The sequence below is a fragment of the Rosa rugosa genome, chromosome 4 (genome assembly GCF_958449725.1).
Source record: "Rosa rugosa chromosome 4, drRosRugo1.1, whole genome shotgun sequence".
NCBI classification, from domain to species: domain Eukaryota; kingdom Viridiplantae; phylum Streptophyta; class Magnoliopsida; order Rosales; family Rosaceae; genus Rosa; species Rosa rugosa.
This window is the reverse complement of record NC_084823.1, coordinates 27,630,923-27,647,339: the sequence shown is the minus strand read 5'-3', so window position 1 is coordinate 27,647,339 and position 16,417 is coordinate 27,630,923. Positions and strand designations below refer to the sequence as shown.

The window sequence follows — 16,417 nt, the reverse complement described above, 5'->3', positions numbered from 1 at the left end:
ATACAAGGATGAACGTGTTTTGGATACTGGGCAGAGAACAGAAAATTCCACAACACAACACAACTTGGTCACGCAGTGAAAACCTCAATTGAGATCAAAAACACTGCGGGGCTCTAACTCTTGAGAACCCAATGATTCACTAATCAAAACAGATTACAAAGTTACAACTCAGGTATTGCACTGACCGCGGCAATCCCTCCTGAACTGACTAACTTACAATCTGGGATTGCACTGACTGCTGCAATCCTTACTGGACAGACTACACATTTAACTGTGGGATTGCAATGACTGCTGCAATCCTTACTGGACAGACTCACAAACTGTTTTCAACATGGAACAAAACAGAGCAACAAAGAGTCTGACTCTTTTACAATCAAGGGATTGAAACTCAACACGATTTCAATACCTAGAACAAACAGAATACCCATGTATATATAGGAGGAAGAAGGAATTCCATTCTGTCAAAGTTGCTAGAAGCTTGGTTGGAGTAGGGCCTTGTGTTTCGGCAAGATAACCAACTAAAATGGGGAACCCTGCTGCAATTGTCTCCCACTTTGATCTTTGACAGCAAGGTTTCCATGAAGATGAACAAGGCCACCTGTCTTCGACAGCAAGATATCCATACTTGCAATTAAACAAACTATCATACTTGGTCTTTAAGTTCATGTATGAATGATCACCAGTTGCTTGCTTCCCCCTATCATTTTAGACAGCAAGGTCTTCATGATTACACTGAGTGGACAGCAAGGAAAAGATATGGTTGCTTTCACCTTTCTTCTTCACTCGGATCCATCTCAAGGGGATATTAATTACCTCTCCAAGATTTTCTTCCTCACCCAGATCCATCTCAAGGGGATATTAATTACCTCTCCAAGATTTTCTTCCTCACCCGGATCCATCTCAATGGGATATTGCCTCTCCTTGCCAATATGTTAATACTAACAAATCACCAGAAGATCACGAGGTGAATAGGCACTTGCTTCCTACTTCCATCTTGGACAGCAAGGAGAGATTGAAAGCTGATTTGTGGTTTCCTCCATTCTTCCATGACAGCAAGGTTCTTGTCAGAAGAAGGTGGAGAACCAAGCTGCCATGGTCTTCTTTCTTTCTCCTATGGCAGCAAGACGATATCGAAGCCAGATGCAAAGGCTCCCTCCTTTGTTCTTTAACAGCAAGGTTGTGAGTATAGAAAGATTAGCTCCCATGTTCATGTCTGAAAAGCAATGCCACCACATGGTGCTTAATTAATCCTCCATGCTTTGACAGAATGATCACCATGAAGAGAAGATACCCACGCATGAGAGTGAAGAAGAAGACCACTGCGCACAACCTGCATGGACAGCAAAAGTCACCATCTCATGTTTAGAAAGCAGAGCACATAGAAATATATAATTAAGATCATCACATGGCTTATGAATACTTTTGTGGTTAATGGAATGCCAACAACACATGTTGTACTAACAATCTCCCCCTTTGGCATTCCTTAACAAAATTACTATATGGATGGCTAACTCCCCCTCAACAAATACTTGAGAATTCTTAGGAAGAAAGAAGCCTTCATTCCCTGAAACATTTATCACACAAACTTTGTGAGAAATAAATAATATGATGAAGCCACAACTCAATAAGCCATGTAGTAGCAAAATAATCCTTAACAGAAAAAACAAAATGCCAACAATATCTTCTCCCCCTTTTTGTCAAGGAATGACAAAGGCAACTATGTAGCCGAAGCAATGTAGAAGAAGAATTACCTGTAGATGTTGCTCAAGAGACACCAACCCAAGAAGAAACAATCAGAGGAAGATAGTCCAAATATCAATACTCCCCCTAAATGGGATCATGTTATGAAGGATGCACGAATGAAATGCAAACACACAATGAGTGGGTTTGTATCCAAGAGTTAAAAACAGATTCAATTTGCATAGCTTTTCAGACAAGAGTACGACCACAAATCCATAAACATGAATGCAACAAGATAAGGTCACATGAGTAAACCATTTTTGACAACCACAAGGTAAGCTGGAAGATGATCGAGTATTCTATACCTTTGTTGTGTAAGTGAACATAACTCAAGATGGAGTGTGTAACATTCTTAGAATCCTTGAAATTAGAACACACATAAGAAGAGAAATAGACCAACATATTCGATAGATATTTCTCCTTATAACACCGTGTGGGCACAATTTGTAATCTTTTCTTTTGCCTTTTCACACAACATATAGTTTTTCACAAGAAAACTAAGACTCATGTAATGAGTTTTATGCCAGCAGCTCCCAAGTCAGATGACTTTAGGGTACTAGATGTAACAAGGACATCCCAAAGGACACATCAACTCGAGTCAATAGTTTTACATACCACCGGGGTGACCAAACCATTCCCTTTTCTTCCCAATCCTTATATCGTTCGTCACGACCAAGGCCTGTTTACTTTGGGAATAGCCTGGCCATGCTCCAAATATATTGTACCTTTTTAACTAGGAGCAATAATAACATTTTAACAACTTCATATGTGTGGACTAAGAACAAGTCAACCAAGAATATTACTTACCACCACAAGGAGTATGTGTGCATGTGATCATACAAAGTGATAGAGAATATGTTGATCATGTTCGAGATTACACAGTGATGCAAGAACAAGTTCAAAACATGCTAATCATCTCATCACACTCATATTTAAGGAAGGGAGTAGAAACCTTGTCAATCTAAGTTCAAATGAATCTGTCAGACACTTCGGGATACAAACTACACATGCAATCCTGATTCTCCAGAAACCAGAAAAATAAAAAATACAGAAATAAAAAGAGCAATGCACTTATACTACAATGAGATCATACATTATGAATGCATGCAGAATGGATCAAGTGAAGTGAGAGTATCAATACTTAGAGCACCCACCAATGTCGCTTCTAAGAGATTCAAATCGAGCTGTGTCTAAGGACTTAGTAACCGAATCAGCCAATTTGTGTTTAATAGGAACAGAAGCAAGTTCAAACATGTTATCAAGTTTATCCATATGAGCAGAAAGACAATTATTAGAACCTTTTTTAATCCAAATTTGCTTCTGCTTCAAATTCTGCTCTTTGGGGATTGGAATACGCTCTGCCATCCTTTTAATCAACTTCAGATGCTCTTTCAGCTCAGCTTGCAGCGATGCAATTGGGCTAATTTTTGATGCTTTCCTTTGACTTTGAGTGATCCTGCGAAGTATATTACATCTAGGACGTATGTGTCCCAATTTTCCACAATAATGACAAGTGGGAATGAACTTTATGGAGTTGTGAATATACCTGTGTTTGTCAGAACTTACCTGAGCAACTCTCTGATTGGTTTGAGAATTCAAATTCGGTTCTAATCTTTTGGGCAACTTGGGAGCAGAATCATGGTCATTTGAAGTTTGAGAATGGCCCATTGACTTTTCACATTCCACACCTCTTACAAAGGTCAAAGGCTTGCAAGTTCCACCTTCATACCCTAAACCTTCTTTGTTGCTATGAACTTTACCAAAGCCAATCATCTTAGAAACCTTTTCAGACCCAATGGAGAACTTGTTGAAGCTTTCCTTGACTTTAAATAGCTCATCCTGCAATTTCTCATTTTCATAGGTTAGTGAAACATTTAGAGTAGACTGAGCCTTGACTTCAACATGCAATATCTTAATTTTGTTAATAAGATCATCATGCTCTTTGTCCCAATCTTGAGACTTGATTTCATCCTGCAAAACTTTAATCTTATCAACAAGGTTAGAACGTTCCTTTTCCCATTCTCTTAAAGTATTTTCAAAATTTTGCTCAATTTTTTCTTTTTTCACTCTTAAAGACTTTACTTAATTCTTGTTCAAGTTTGAAATTTTTCTTAAGAACAATTTTTGAAGCATTGTACAATTGTTTACATTTTTCATTTGTCTCCTCATCAAAAGCTTCAACTTTAATATCAAACTCATCGGATAAGTCATGATTAAGAGAGGAAATAAGAGCAAGATTTACCTCTTCATTCTCAGATTGAGAATCTTCGTCACTATTGCTCCAAGTCGATTTAAGAGCCCTGTTATTTCGTGAGCTATACTTTTTGTTTCCACAATCAGAAGAGATATGACCAATACCACCACATTCATAACATTTACATTTTTTAACAATGCATTTCTCAGATAATTGCCCCATTTTTGATTCAGGTGTATTTTTCAAAATACGATCAGAAGAGTTTTTATTTTTAAGAAATTTTTTAAACTCATTGATTAGTAAGGAAAAATCCACAGAACTACTATCATCAACATCTTTCATTTTAAGAGATGAGAAAGCAACATTTTTTACCTTTTTCTTAGGCTTGATACTCATCATGATCTTCCATTGCGAGAAATCTTCACCATCAAAACAAGGCGGGCAATTTATGGAACTAGAGGCTCTGTCGCGTTCACATTCCATCCTTGACCACGGATCAACTAAAAATCTTTAGAACCCGCTCTGATGCCAATTGTAAATACAAGGATGAACGTGTTTTGGATACTGGGCAGAGAACAGAAAATTCCACAACACAACACAACTTGGTCACGCAGTGAAAACCTCAATTGAGATCAAAAACACTGCGGGGCTCTAACTCTTGAGAACCCAATGATTCACTAATCAAAACAGATTACAAAGTTACAACTCAGGTATTGCACTGACCGCGGCAATCCCTCCTGAACTGACTAACTTACAATCTGGGATTGCACTGACTGCTGCAATCCTTACTGGACAGACTACACATTTAACTGTGGGATTGCAATGACTGCTGCAATCCTTACTGGACAGACTCACAAACTGTTTTCAACATGGAACAAAACAGAGCAACAAAGAGTCTGACTCTTTTACAATCAAGGGATTGAAACTCAACACGATTTCAATACCTAGAACAAACAGAATACCCATGTATATATAGGAGGAAGAAGGAATTCCATTCTGTCAAAGTTGCTAGAAGCTTGGTTGGAGTAGGGCCTTGTGTTTCGGCAAGATAACCAACTAAAATGGGGAACCCTGCTGCAATTGTCTCCCACTTTGATCTTTGACAGCAAGGTTTCCATGAAGATGAACAAGGCCACCTGTCTTCGACAGCAAGATATCCATACTTGCAATTAAACAAACTATCATACTTGGTCTTTAAGTTCATGTATGAATGATCACCAGTTGCTTGCTTCCCCCTATCATTTTAGACAGCAAGGTCTTCATGATTACACTGAGTGGACAGCAAGGAAAAGATATGGTTGCTTTCACCTTTCTTCTTCACTCGGATCCATCTCAAGGGGATATTAATTACCTCTCCAAGATTTTCTTCCTCACCCAGATCCATCTCAAGGGGATATTAATTACCTCTCCAAGATTTTCTTCCTCACCCGGATCCATCTCAATGGGATATTGCCTCTCCTTGCCAATATGTTAATACTAACAAATCACCAGAAGATCACGAGGTGAATAGGCACTTGCTTCCTACTTCCATCTTGGACAGCAAGGAGAGATTGAAAGCTGATTTGTGGTTTCCTCCATTCTTCCATGACAGCAAGGTTCTTGTCAGAAGAAGGTGGAGAACCAAGCTGCCATGGTCTTCTTTCTTTCTCCTATGGCAGCAAGACGATATCGAAGCCAGATGCAAAGGCTCCCTCCTTTGTTCTTTAACAGCAAGGTTGTGAGTATAGAAAGATTAGCTCCCATGTTCATGTCTGAAAAGCAATGCCACCACATGGTGCTTAATTAATCCTCCATGCTTTGACAGAATGATCACCATGAAGAGAAGATACCCACGCATGAGAGTGAAGAAGAAGACCACTGCGCACAACCTGCATGGACAGCAAAAGTCACCATCTCATGTTTAGAAAGCAGAGCACATAGAAATATATAATTAAGATCATCACATGGCTTATGAATACTTTTGTGGTTAATGGAATGCCAACAACACATGTTGTACTAACAATCTCCCCCTTTGGCATTCCTTAACAAAATTACTATATGGATGGCTAACTCCCCCTCAACAAATACTTGAGAATTCTTAGGAAGAAAGAAGCCTTCATTCCCTGAAACATTTATCACACAAACTTTGTGAGAAATAAATAATATGATGAAGCCACAACTCAATAAGCCATGTAGTAGCAAAATAATCCTTAACAGAAAAAACAAAATGCCAACAATATCTTCTCCCCCTTTTTGTCAAGGAATGACAAAGGCAACTATGTAGCCGAAGCAATGTAGAAGAAGAATTACCTGTAGATGTTGCTCAAGAGACACCAACCCAAGAAGAAACAATCAGAGGAAGATAGTCCAAATATCAATACTCCCCCTAAATGGGATCATGTTATGAAGGATGCACGAATGAAATGCAAACACACAATGAGTGGGTTTGTATCCAAGAGTTAAAAACAGATTCAATTTGCATAGCTTTTCAGACAAGAGTACGACCACAAATCCATAAACATGAATGCAACAAGATAAGGTCACATGAGTAAACCATTTTTGACAACCACAAGGTAAGCTGGAAGATGATCGAGTATTCTATACCTTTGTTGTGTAAGTGAACATAACTCAAGATGGAGTGTGTAACATTCTTAGAATCCTTGAAATTAGAACACACATAAGAAGAGAAATAGACCAACATATTCGATAGATATTTCTCCTTATAACACCGTGTGGGCACAATTTGTAATCTTTTCTTTTGCCTTTTCACACAACATATAGTTTTTCACAAGAAAACTAAGACTCATGTAATGAGTTTTATGCCAGCAGCTCCCAAGTCAGATGACTTTAGGGTACTAGATGTAACAAGGACATCCCAAAGGACACATCAACTCGAGTCAATAGTTTTACATACCACCGGGGTGACCAAACCATTCCCTTTTCTTCCCAATCCTTATATCGTTCGTCACGACCAAGGCCTGTTTACTTTGGGAATAGCCTGGCCATGCTCCAAATATATTGTACCTTTTTAACTAGGAGCAATAATAACATTTTAACAACTTCATATGTGTGGACTAAGAACAAGTCAACCAAGAATATTACTTACCACCACAAGGAGTATGTGTGCATGTGATCATACAAAGTGATAGAGAATATGTTGATCATGTTCGAGATTACACAGTGATGCAAGAACAAGTTCAAAACATGCTAATCATCTCATCACACTCATATTTAAGGAAGGGAGTAGAAACCTTGTCAATCTAAGTTCAAATGAATCTGTCAGACACTTCGGGATACAAACTACACATGCAATCCTGATTCTCCAGAAACCAGAAAAATAAAAAATACAGAAATAAAAAGAGCAATGCACTTATACTACAATGAGATCATACATTATGAATGCATGCAGAATGGATCAAGTGAAGTGAGAGTATCAATACTTAGAGCACCCACCAATGTCGCTTCTAAGAGATTCAAATCGAGCTGTGTCTAAGGACTTAGTAACCGAATCAGCCAATTTGTGTTTAATAGGAACAGAAGCAAGTTCAAACATGTTATCAAGTTTATCCATATGAGCAGAAAGACAATTATTAGAACCTTTTTTAATCCAAATTTGCTTCTGCTTCAAATTCTGCTCTTTGGGGATTGGAATACACTCTGCCATCCTTTTAATCAACTTCAGATGCTCTTTCAGCTCAGCTTGCAGCGATGCAATTGGGCTAATTTTTGATGCTTTCCTTTGACTTTGAGTGATCCTGCGAAGTATATTACATCTAGGACGTATGTGTCCCAATTTTCCACAATAATGACAAGTGGGAATGAACTTTATGGAGTTGTGAATATACCTGTGTTTGTCAGAACTTACCTGAGCAACTCTCTGATTGGTTTGAGAATTCAAATTCGGTTCTAATCTTTTGGGCAACTTGGGAGCAGAATCATGGTCATTTGAAGTTTGAGAATGGCCCATTGACTTTTCACATTCCACACCTCTTACAAAGGTCAAAGGCTTGCAAGTTCCACCTTCATACCCTAAACCTTCTTTGTTGCTATGAACTTTACCAAAGCCAATCATCTTAGAAACCTTTTCAGACCCAATGGAGAACTTGTTGAAGCTTTCCTTGACTTTAAATAGCTCATCCTGCAATTTCTCATTTTCATAGGTTAGTGAAACATTTAGAGTAGACTGAGCCTTGACTTCAACATGCAATATCTTAATTTTGTTAATAAGATCATCATGCTCTTTGTCCCAATCTTGAGACTTGATTTCATCCTGCAAAACTTTAATCTTATCAACAAGGTTAGAACGTTCCTTTTCCCATTCTCTTAAAGTATTTTCAAAATTTTGCTCAATTTTTTCTTTTTTCACTCTTAAAGACTTTACTTCTTGTTCAAGTTTGAAATTTTTCTTAAGAACAATTTTTGAAGCATTGTACAATTGTTTACATTTTTCATTTGTCTCCTCATCAAAAGCTTCAACTTTAATATCAAACTCATCGGATAAGTCATGATTAAGAGAGGAAATAAGAGCAAGATTTACCTCTTCATTCTCAGATTGAGAATCTTCGTCACTATTGCTCCAAGTCGATTTAAGAGCCCTGTTATTTCGTGAGCTATACTTTTTGTTTCCACAATCAGAAGAGATATGACCAATACCACCACATTCATAACATTTACATTTTTTAACAATGCATTTCTCAGATAATTGCCCCATTTTTGATTCAGGTGTATTTTTCAAAATACGATCAGAAGAGTTTTTATTTTTAAGAAATTTTTTAAACTCATTGATTAGTAAGGAAAAATCCACAGAACTACTATCATCAACATCTTTCATTTTAAGAGATGAGAAAGCAACATTTTTTACCTTTTTCTTAGGCTTGATACTCATCATGATCTTCCATTGCGAGAAATCTTCACCATCAAAACAAGGCGGGCAATTTATGGAACTAGAGGCTCTGTCGCGTTCACATTCCATCCTTGACCACGGATCAACTAAAAATCTTTAGAACCCGCTCTGATGCCAATTGTAAATACAAGGATGAACGTGTTTTGGATACTGGGCAGAGAACAGAAAATTCCACAACACAACACAACTTGGTCACGCAGTGAAAACCTCAATTGAGATCAAAAACACTGCGGGGCTCTAACTCTTGAGAACCCAATGATTCACTAATCAAAACAGATTACAAAGTTACAACTCAGGTATTGCACTGACCGCGGCAATCCCTCCTGAACTGACTAACTTACAATCTGGGATTGCACTGACTGCTGCAATCCTTACTGGACAGACTACACATTTAACTGTGGGATTGCAATGACTGCTGCAATCCTTACTGGACAGACTCACAAACTGTTTTCAACATGGAACAAAACAGAGCAACAAAGAGTCTGACTCTTTTACAATCAAGGGATTGAAACTCAACACGATTTCAATACCTAGAACAAACAGAATACCCATGTATATATAGGAGGAAGAAGGAATTCCATTCTGTCAAAGTTGCTAGAAGCTTGGTTGGAGTAGGGCCTTGTGTTTCGGCAAGATAACCAACTAAAATGGGGAACCCTGCTGCAATTGTCTCCCACTTTGATCTTTGACAGCAAGGTTTCCATGAAGATGAACAAGGCCACCTGTCTTCGACAGCAAGATATCCATACTTGCAATTAAACAAACTATCATACTTGGTCTTTAAGTTCATGTATGAATGATCACCAGTTGCTTGCTTCCCCCTATCATTTTAGACAGCAAGGTCTTCATGATTACACTGAGTGGACAGCAAGGAAAAGATATGGTTGCTTTCACCTTTCTTCTTCACTCGGATCCATCTCAAGGGGATATTAATTACCTCTCCAAGATTTTCTTCCTCACCCAGATCCATCTCAAGGGGATATTAATTACCTCTCCAAGATTTTCTTCCTCACCCGGATCCATCTCAATGGGATATTGCCTCTCCTTGCCAATATGTTAATACTAACAAATCACCAGAAGATCACGAGGTGAATAGGCACTTGCTTCCTACTTCCATCTTGGACAGCAAGGAGAGATTGAAAGCTGATTTGTGGTTTCCTCCATTCTTCCATGACAGCAAGGTTCTTGTCAGAAGAAGGTGGAGAACCAAGCTGCCATGGTCTTCTTTCTTTCTCCTATGGCAGCAAGACGATATCGAAGCCAGATGCAAAGGCTCCCTCCTTTGTTCTTTAACAGCAAGGTTGTGAGTATAGAAAGATTAGCTCCCATGTTCATGTCTGAAAAGCAATGCCACCACATGGTGCTTAATTAATCCTCCATGCTTTGACAGAATGATCACCATGAAGAGAAGATACCCACGCATGAGAGTGAAGAAGAAGACCACTGCGCACAACCTGCATGGACAGCAAAAGTCACCATCTCATGTTTAGAAAGCAGAGCACATAGAAATATATAATTAAGATCATCACATGGCTTATGAATACTTTTGTGGTTAATGGAATGCCAACAACACATGTTGTACTAACAATCTCCCCCTTTGGCATTCCTTAACAAAATTACTATATGGATGGCTAACTCCCCCTCAACAAATACTTGAGAATTCTTAGGAAGAAAGAAGCCTTCATTCCCTGAAACATTTATCACACAAACTTTGTGAGAAATAAATAATATGATGAAGCCACAACTCAATAAGCCATGTAGTAGCAAAATAATCCTTAACAGAAAAAACAAAATGCCAACAATATCTTCTCCCCCTTTTTGTCAAGGAATGACAAAGGCAACTATGTAGCCGAAGCAATGTAGAAGAAGAATTACCTGTAGATGTTGCTCAAGAGACACCAACCCAAGAAGAAACAATCAGAGGAAGATAGTCCAAATATCAATACTCCCCCTAAATGGGATCATGTTATGAAGGATGCACGAATGAAATGCAAACACACAATGAGTGGGTTTGTATCCAAGAGTTAAAAACAGATTCAATTTGCATAGCTTTTCAGACAAGAGTACGACCACAAATCCATAAACATGAATGCAACAAGATAAGGTCACATGAGTAAACCATTTTTGACAACCACAAGGTAAGCTGGAAGATGATCGAGTATTCTATACCTTTGTTGTGTAAGTGAACATAACTCAAGATGGAGTGTGTAACATTCTTAGAATCCTTGAAATTAGAACACACATAAGAAGAGAAATAGACCAACATATTCGATAGATATTTCTCCTTATAACACCGTGTGGGCACAATTTGTAATCTTTTCTTTTGCCTTTTCACACAACATATAGTTTTTCACAAGAAAACTAAGACTCATGTAATGAGTTTTATGCCAGCAGCTCCCAAGTCAGATGACTTTAGGGTACTAGATGTAACAAGGACATCCCAAAGGACACATCAACTCGAGTCAATAGTTTTACATACCACCGGGGTGACCAAACCATTCCCTTTTCTTCCCAATCCTTATATCGTTCGTCACGACCAAGGCCTGTTTACTTTGGGAATAGCCTGGCCATGCTCCAAATATATTGTACCTTTTTAACTAGGAGCAATAATAACATTTTAACAACTTCATATGTGTGGACTAAGAACAAGTCAACCAAGAATATTACTTACCACCACAAGGAGTATGTGTGCATGTGATCATACAAAGTGATAGAGAATATGTTGATCATGTTCGAGATTACACAGTGATGCAAGAACAAGTTCAAAACATGCTAATCATCTCATCACACTCATATTTAAGGAAGGGAGTAGAAACCTTGTCAATCTAAGTTCAAATGAATCTGTCAGACACTTCGGGATACAAACTACACATGCAATCCTGATTCTCCAGAAACCAGAAAAATAAAAAATACAGAAATAAAAAGAGCAATGCACTTATACTACAATGAGATCATACATTATGAATGCATGCAGAATGGATCAAGTGAAGTGAGAGTATCAATACTTAGAGCACCCACCAATGTCGCTTCTAAGAGATTCAAATCGAGCTGTGTCTAAGGACTTAGTAACCGAATCAGCCAATTTGTGTTTAATAGGAACAGAAGCAAGTTCAAACATGTTATCAAGTTTATCCATATGAGCAGAAAGACAATTATTAGAACCTTTTTTAATCCAAATTTGCTTCTGCTTCAAATTCTGCTCTTTGGGGATTGGAATACGCTCTGCCATCCTTTTAATCAACTTCAGATGCTCTTTCAGCTCAGCTTGCAGCGATGCAATTGGGCTAATTTTTGATGCTTTCCTTTGACTTTGAGTGATCCTGCGAAGTATATTACATCTAGGACGTATGTGTCCCAATTTTCCACAATAATGACAAGTGGGAATGAACTTTATGGAGTTGTGAATATACCTGTGTTTGTCAGAACTTACCTGAGCAACTCTCTGATTGGTTTGAGAATTCAAATTCGGTTCTAATCTTTTGGGCAACTTGGGAGCAGAATCATGGTCATTTGAAGTTTGAGAATGGCCCATTGACTTTTCACATTCCACACCTCTTACAAAGGTCAAAGGCTTGCAAGTTCCACCTTCATACCCTAAACCTTCTTTGTTGCTATGAACTTTACCAAAGCCAATCATCTTAGAAACCTTTTCAGACCCAATGGAGAACTTGTTGAAGCTTTCCTTGACTTTAAATAGCTCATCCTGCAATTTCTCATTTTCATAGGTTAGTGAAACATTTAGAGTAGACTGAGCCTTGACTTCAACATGCAATATCTTAATTTTGTTAATAAGATCATCATGCTCTTTGTCCCAATCTTGAGACTTGATTTCATCCTGCAAAACTTTAATCTTATCAACAAGGTTAGAACGTTCCTTTTCCCATTCTCTTAAAGTATTTTCAAAATTTTGCTCAATTTTTTCTTTTTTCACTCTTAAAGACTTTACTTCTTGTTCAAGTTTGAAATTTTTCTTAAGAACAATTTTTGAAGCATTGTACAATTGTTTACATTTTTCATTTGTCTCCTCATCAAAAGCTTCAACTTTAATATCAAACTCATCGGATAAGTCATGATTAAGAGAGGAAATAAGAGCAAGATTTACCTCTTCATTCTCAGATTGAGAATCTTCGTCACTATTGCTCCAAGTCGATTTAAGAGCCCTGTTATTTCGTGAGCTATACTTTTTGTTTCCACAATCAGAAGAGATATGACCAATACCACCACATTCATAACATTTACATTTTTTAACAATGCATTTCTCAGATAATTGCCCCATTTTTGATTCAGGTGTATTTTTCAAAATACGATCAGAAGAGTTTTTATTTTTAAGAAATTTTTTAAACTCATTGATTAGTAAGGAAAAATCCACAGAACTACTATCATCAACATCTTTCATTTTAAGAGATGAGAAAGCAACATTTTTTACCTTTTTCTTAGGCTTGATACTCATCATGATCTTCCATTGCGAGAAATCTTCACCATCAAAACAAGGCGGGCAATTTATGGAACTAGAGGCTCTGTCGCGTTCACATTCCATCCTTGACCACGGATCAACTAAAAATCTTTAGAACCCGCTCTGATGCCAATTGTAAATACAAGGATGAACGTGTTTTGGATACTGGGCAGAGAACAGAAAATTCCACAACACAACACAACTTGGTCACGCAGTGAAAACCTCAATTGAGATCAAAAACACTGCGGGGCTCTAACTCTTGAGAACCCAATGATTCACTAATCAAAACAGATTACAAAGTTACAACTCAGGTATTGCACTGACCGCGGCAATCCCTCCTGAACTGACTAACTTACAATCTGGGATTGCACTGACTGCTGCAATCCTTACTGGACAGACTACACATTTAACTGTGGGATTGCAATGACTGCTGCAATCCTTACTGGACAGACTCACAAACTGTTTTCAACATGGAACAAAACAGAGCAACAAAGAGTCTGACTCTTTTACAATCAAGGGATTGAAACTCAACACGATTTCAATACCTAGAACAAACAGAATACCCATGTATATATAGGAGGAAGAAGGAATTCCATTCTGTCAAAGTTGCTAGAAGCTTGGTTGGAGTAGGGCCTTGTGTTTCGGCAAGATAACCAACTAAAATGGGGAACCCTGCTGCAATTGTCTCCCACTTTGATCTTTGACAGCAAGGTTTCCATGAAGATGAACAAGGCCACCTGTCTTCGACAGCAAGATATCCATACTTGCAATTAAACAAACTATCATACTTGGTCTTTAAGTTCATGTATGAATGATCACCAGTTGCTTGCTTCCCCCTATCATTTTAGACAGCAAGGTCTTCATGATTACACTGAGTGGACAGCAAGGAAAAGATATGGTTGCTTTCACCTTTCTTCTTCACTCGGATCCATCTCAAGGGGATATTAATTACCTCTCCAAGATTTTCTTCCTCACCCAGATCCATCTCAAGGGGATATTAATTACCTCTCCAAGATTTTCTTCCTCACCCGGATCCATCTCAATGGGATATTGCCTCTCCTTGCCAATATGTTAATACTAACAAATCACCAGAAGATCACGAGGTGAATAGGCACTTGCTTCCTACTTCCATCTTGGACAGCAAGGAGAGATTGAAAGCTGATTTGTGGTTTCCTCCATTCTTCCATGACAGCAAGGTTCTTGTCAGAAGAAGGTGGAGAACCAAGCTGCCATGGTCTTCTTTCTTTCTCCTATGGCAGCAAGACGATATCGAAGCCAGATGCAAAGGCTCCCTCCTTTGTTCTTTAACAGCAAGGTTGTGAGTATAGAAAGATTAGCTCCCATGTTCATGTCTGAAAAGCAATGCCACCACATGGTGCTTAATTAATCCTCCATGCTTTGACAGAATGATCACCATGAAGAGAAGATACCCACGCATGAGAGTGAAGAAGAAGACCACTGCGCACAACCTGCATGGACAGCAAAAGTCACCATCTCATGTTTAGAAAGCAGAGCACATAGAAATATATAATTAAGATCATCACATGGCTTATGAATACTTTTGTGGTTAATGGAATGCCAACAACACATGTTGTACTAACACAGTACAATGCGGAGGACGAACAGGATTTGTCGGAGACTGGTGGTAGTGGTGGTGGGATAGGGTTCCTGGGTTTCTGGGGTTGCAGGAAGAAACGGGGAGAAGATGGGGTGGTGGTGGGTACGTGGGGATTAGGGAAGAAGAAGAAATGAATATATATATATATATATATTTTTTTTGTTCTGGTTTTTTTTCTTCTCATTCTTGAAATGACAATTTTAGCCCCTACGGTGGCCTCATTTGTCAGACTTAACGGCCAAATTGGGCGGAGAGGACACGGTTGAGGAAAATTGACAAGCTTGTGGGGTAAACTGATTAAATTGAGAGGACATGAACTAACATGAAATTACCCCCAAACCTAAGGGGGTAATCTGAATTTAATCCATTTTTTTATACATGTCAGTGACACATCATTATAAAGGGGGGCCCATCAGAGCTACGTCATCAATTACCAGAACAATTGATGGAAAATCTAACTATTGCCTCCTAGATTATTTCCCTCAACAAAGTACGTTCATCTGAGGTCGCTCTATTACAGATCTTATAACCTTCACTTCTGAGTGTGTGAACTTCCTTGATACATTTTGTAGGCACTGGACTGGAACTTCCTTCTTTGGGTGCTCAAGAGTTTCAACAACACTTTCGTCAACTATGTTTACAACATTCTCCAGTCCGCATTCATCTCCATCAACGTTAATGGATAAGCTTGTGAGTTTTAACTTGCTCGAGGAGAGTGCGGCAAGGTGATCTATTATCTCCTCTTCTTATTTGCCTAGAGGAGGAGGTTCTCAGTATGGTGATCAGTCTCTTAGCTGTCTGGCAGCTGAGGAAAATAAAATAAAGTGCATTGCTGCACTCTCATCAATTAAGTCTCCATCTCATGCACTCTTTGCACTACAACAAAATTGACGTGCGCCGTAAAATACTGTCATCTCATGTGTGCCGTTGGAATGTCTTCATTCGGGTCATTTACGGCGTGCATCTTATGTGTGCCATAAATTTAGTCATCTATTAACGGCGTGCACAATATGTGTGCTGTAAATGAGTTATTTTACTAGTCTTTTATGACTTACTTTTCAAGCATGTCGTAAATGAGTTATAAAGTATTAATTTTTTTTTTATCTAAGTATATTAATTTTTTTTTCTTTTGTTTTGATTGCAAAAAGAAAAACAAAAAAGAGGGATCTCATTTCAATTTTCCTTCTTCCGAGATCTAATGGATTTGATCTCAGAGTCCATAGACTCCGACTCGCCGACTTAGTGGTGGTTCATCATTCACTCCCTCACCGCCTGTCTCTTTTTCTGGCGACTTCTGTTCTCTCCGAAACCTCTCTCCGTCCGCGAAAGATCGACATCCGATTCAAGCATTTTCTTCCTCAAATAAGTATCGTCGGATCTTGTATCTCACTTGCAGTGATTCGTGCATAGCTTGATCTTTATGGCCATCAGAGGCGTCGATTTCAAGCGGTCAATACCTTTCTTCTTCCACCTTGGTTAACTGTGCCAGGTTTCTGATTTTGAAGTGCGTATCCTTTATTAGGGTTTCGA

At 38.5% G+C, this 16,417-nt stretch overlaps 1 protein-coding gene across 7 annotated transcripts; it reads right to left on the bottom strand.

Annotated features, from left to right (window-relative positions):
* Positions 1 to 60: 60 nt before the first annotated feature.
* On the bottom strand, positions 61 to 14,868 carry LOC133743100 (uncharacterized). 7 transcript variants are annotated; one of them, XM_062170884.1, is made up of 6 exons: positions 10,361 to 14,868; positions 5,893 to 10,270; positions 4,307 to 5,802; positions 1,421 to 3,579; positions 867 to 1,330; positions 61 to 813 (listed from the first exon to the last, which is right to left on the bottom strand). In XM_062170884.1, exon 1 carries the CDS (start codon positions 13,351 to 13,353, stop codon positions 11,815 to 11,817), a length of 1,539 nt encoding a protein of 512 aa, XP_062026868.1. In that variant the 5' UTR covers positions 13,354 to 14,868; the 3' UTR covers positions 61 to 813; positions 867 to 1,330; positions 1,421 to 3,579; positions 4,307 to 5,802; positions 5,893 to 10,270; positions 10,361 to 11,814. The 7 variants fall into 7 exon arrangements, with proteins under 7 accessions (XP_062026868.1, XP_062026862.1, XP_062026867.1 ...); XM_062170878.1 differs by having other exon boundaries at positions 61 to 1,330; XM_062170883.1 differs by lacking the exons at positions 61 to 813; positions 867 to 1,330; positions 1,421 to 3,579 and having other exon boundaries at positions 4,533 to 5,285; positions 5,339 to 5,802.
* Between the last annotated feature and the right edge of the window lie 1,549 nt (positions 14,869 to 16,417).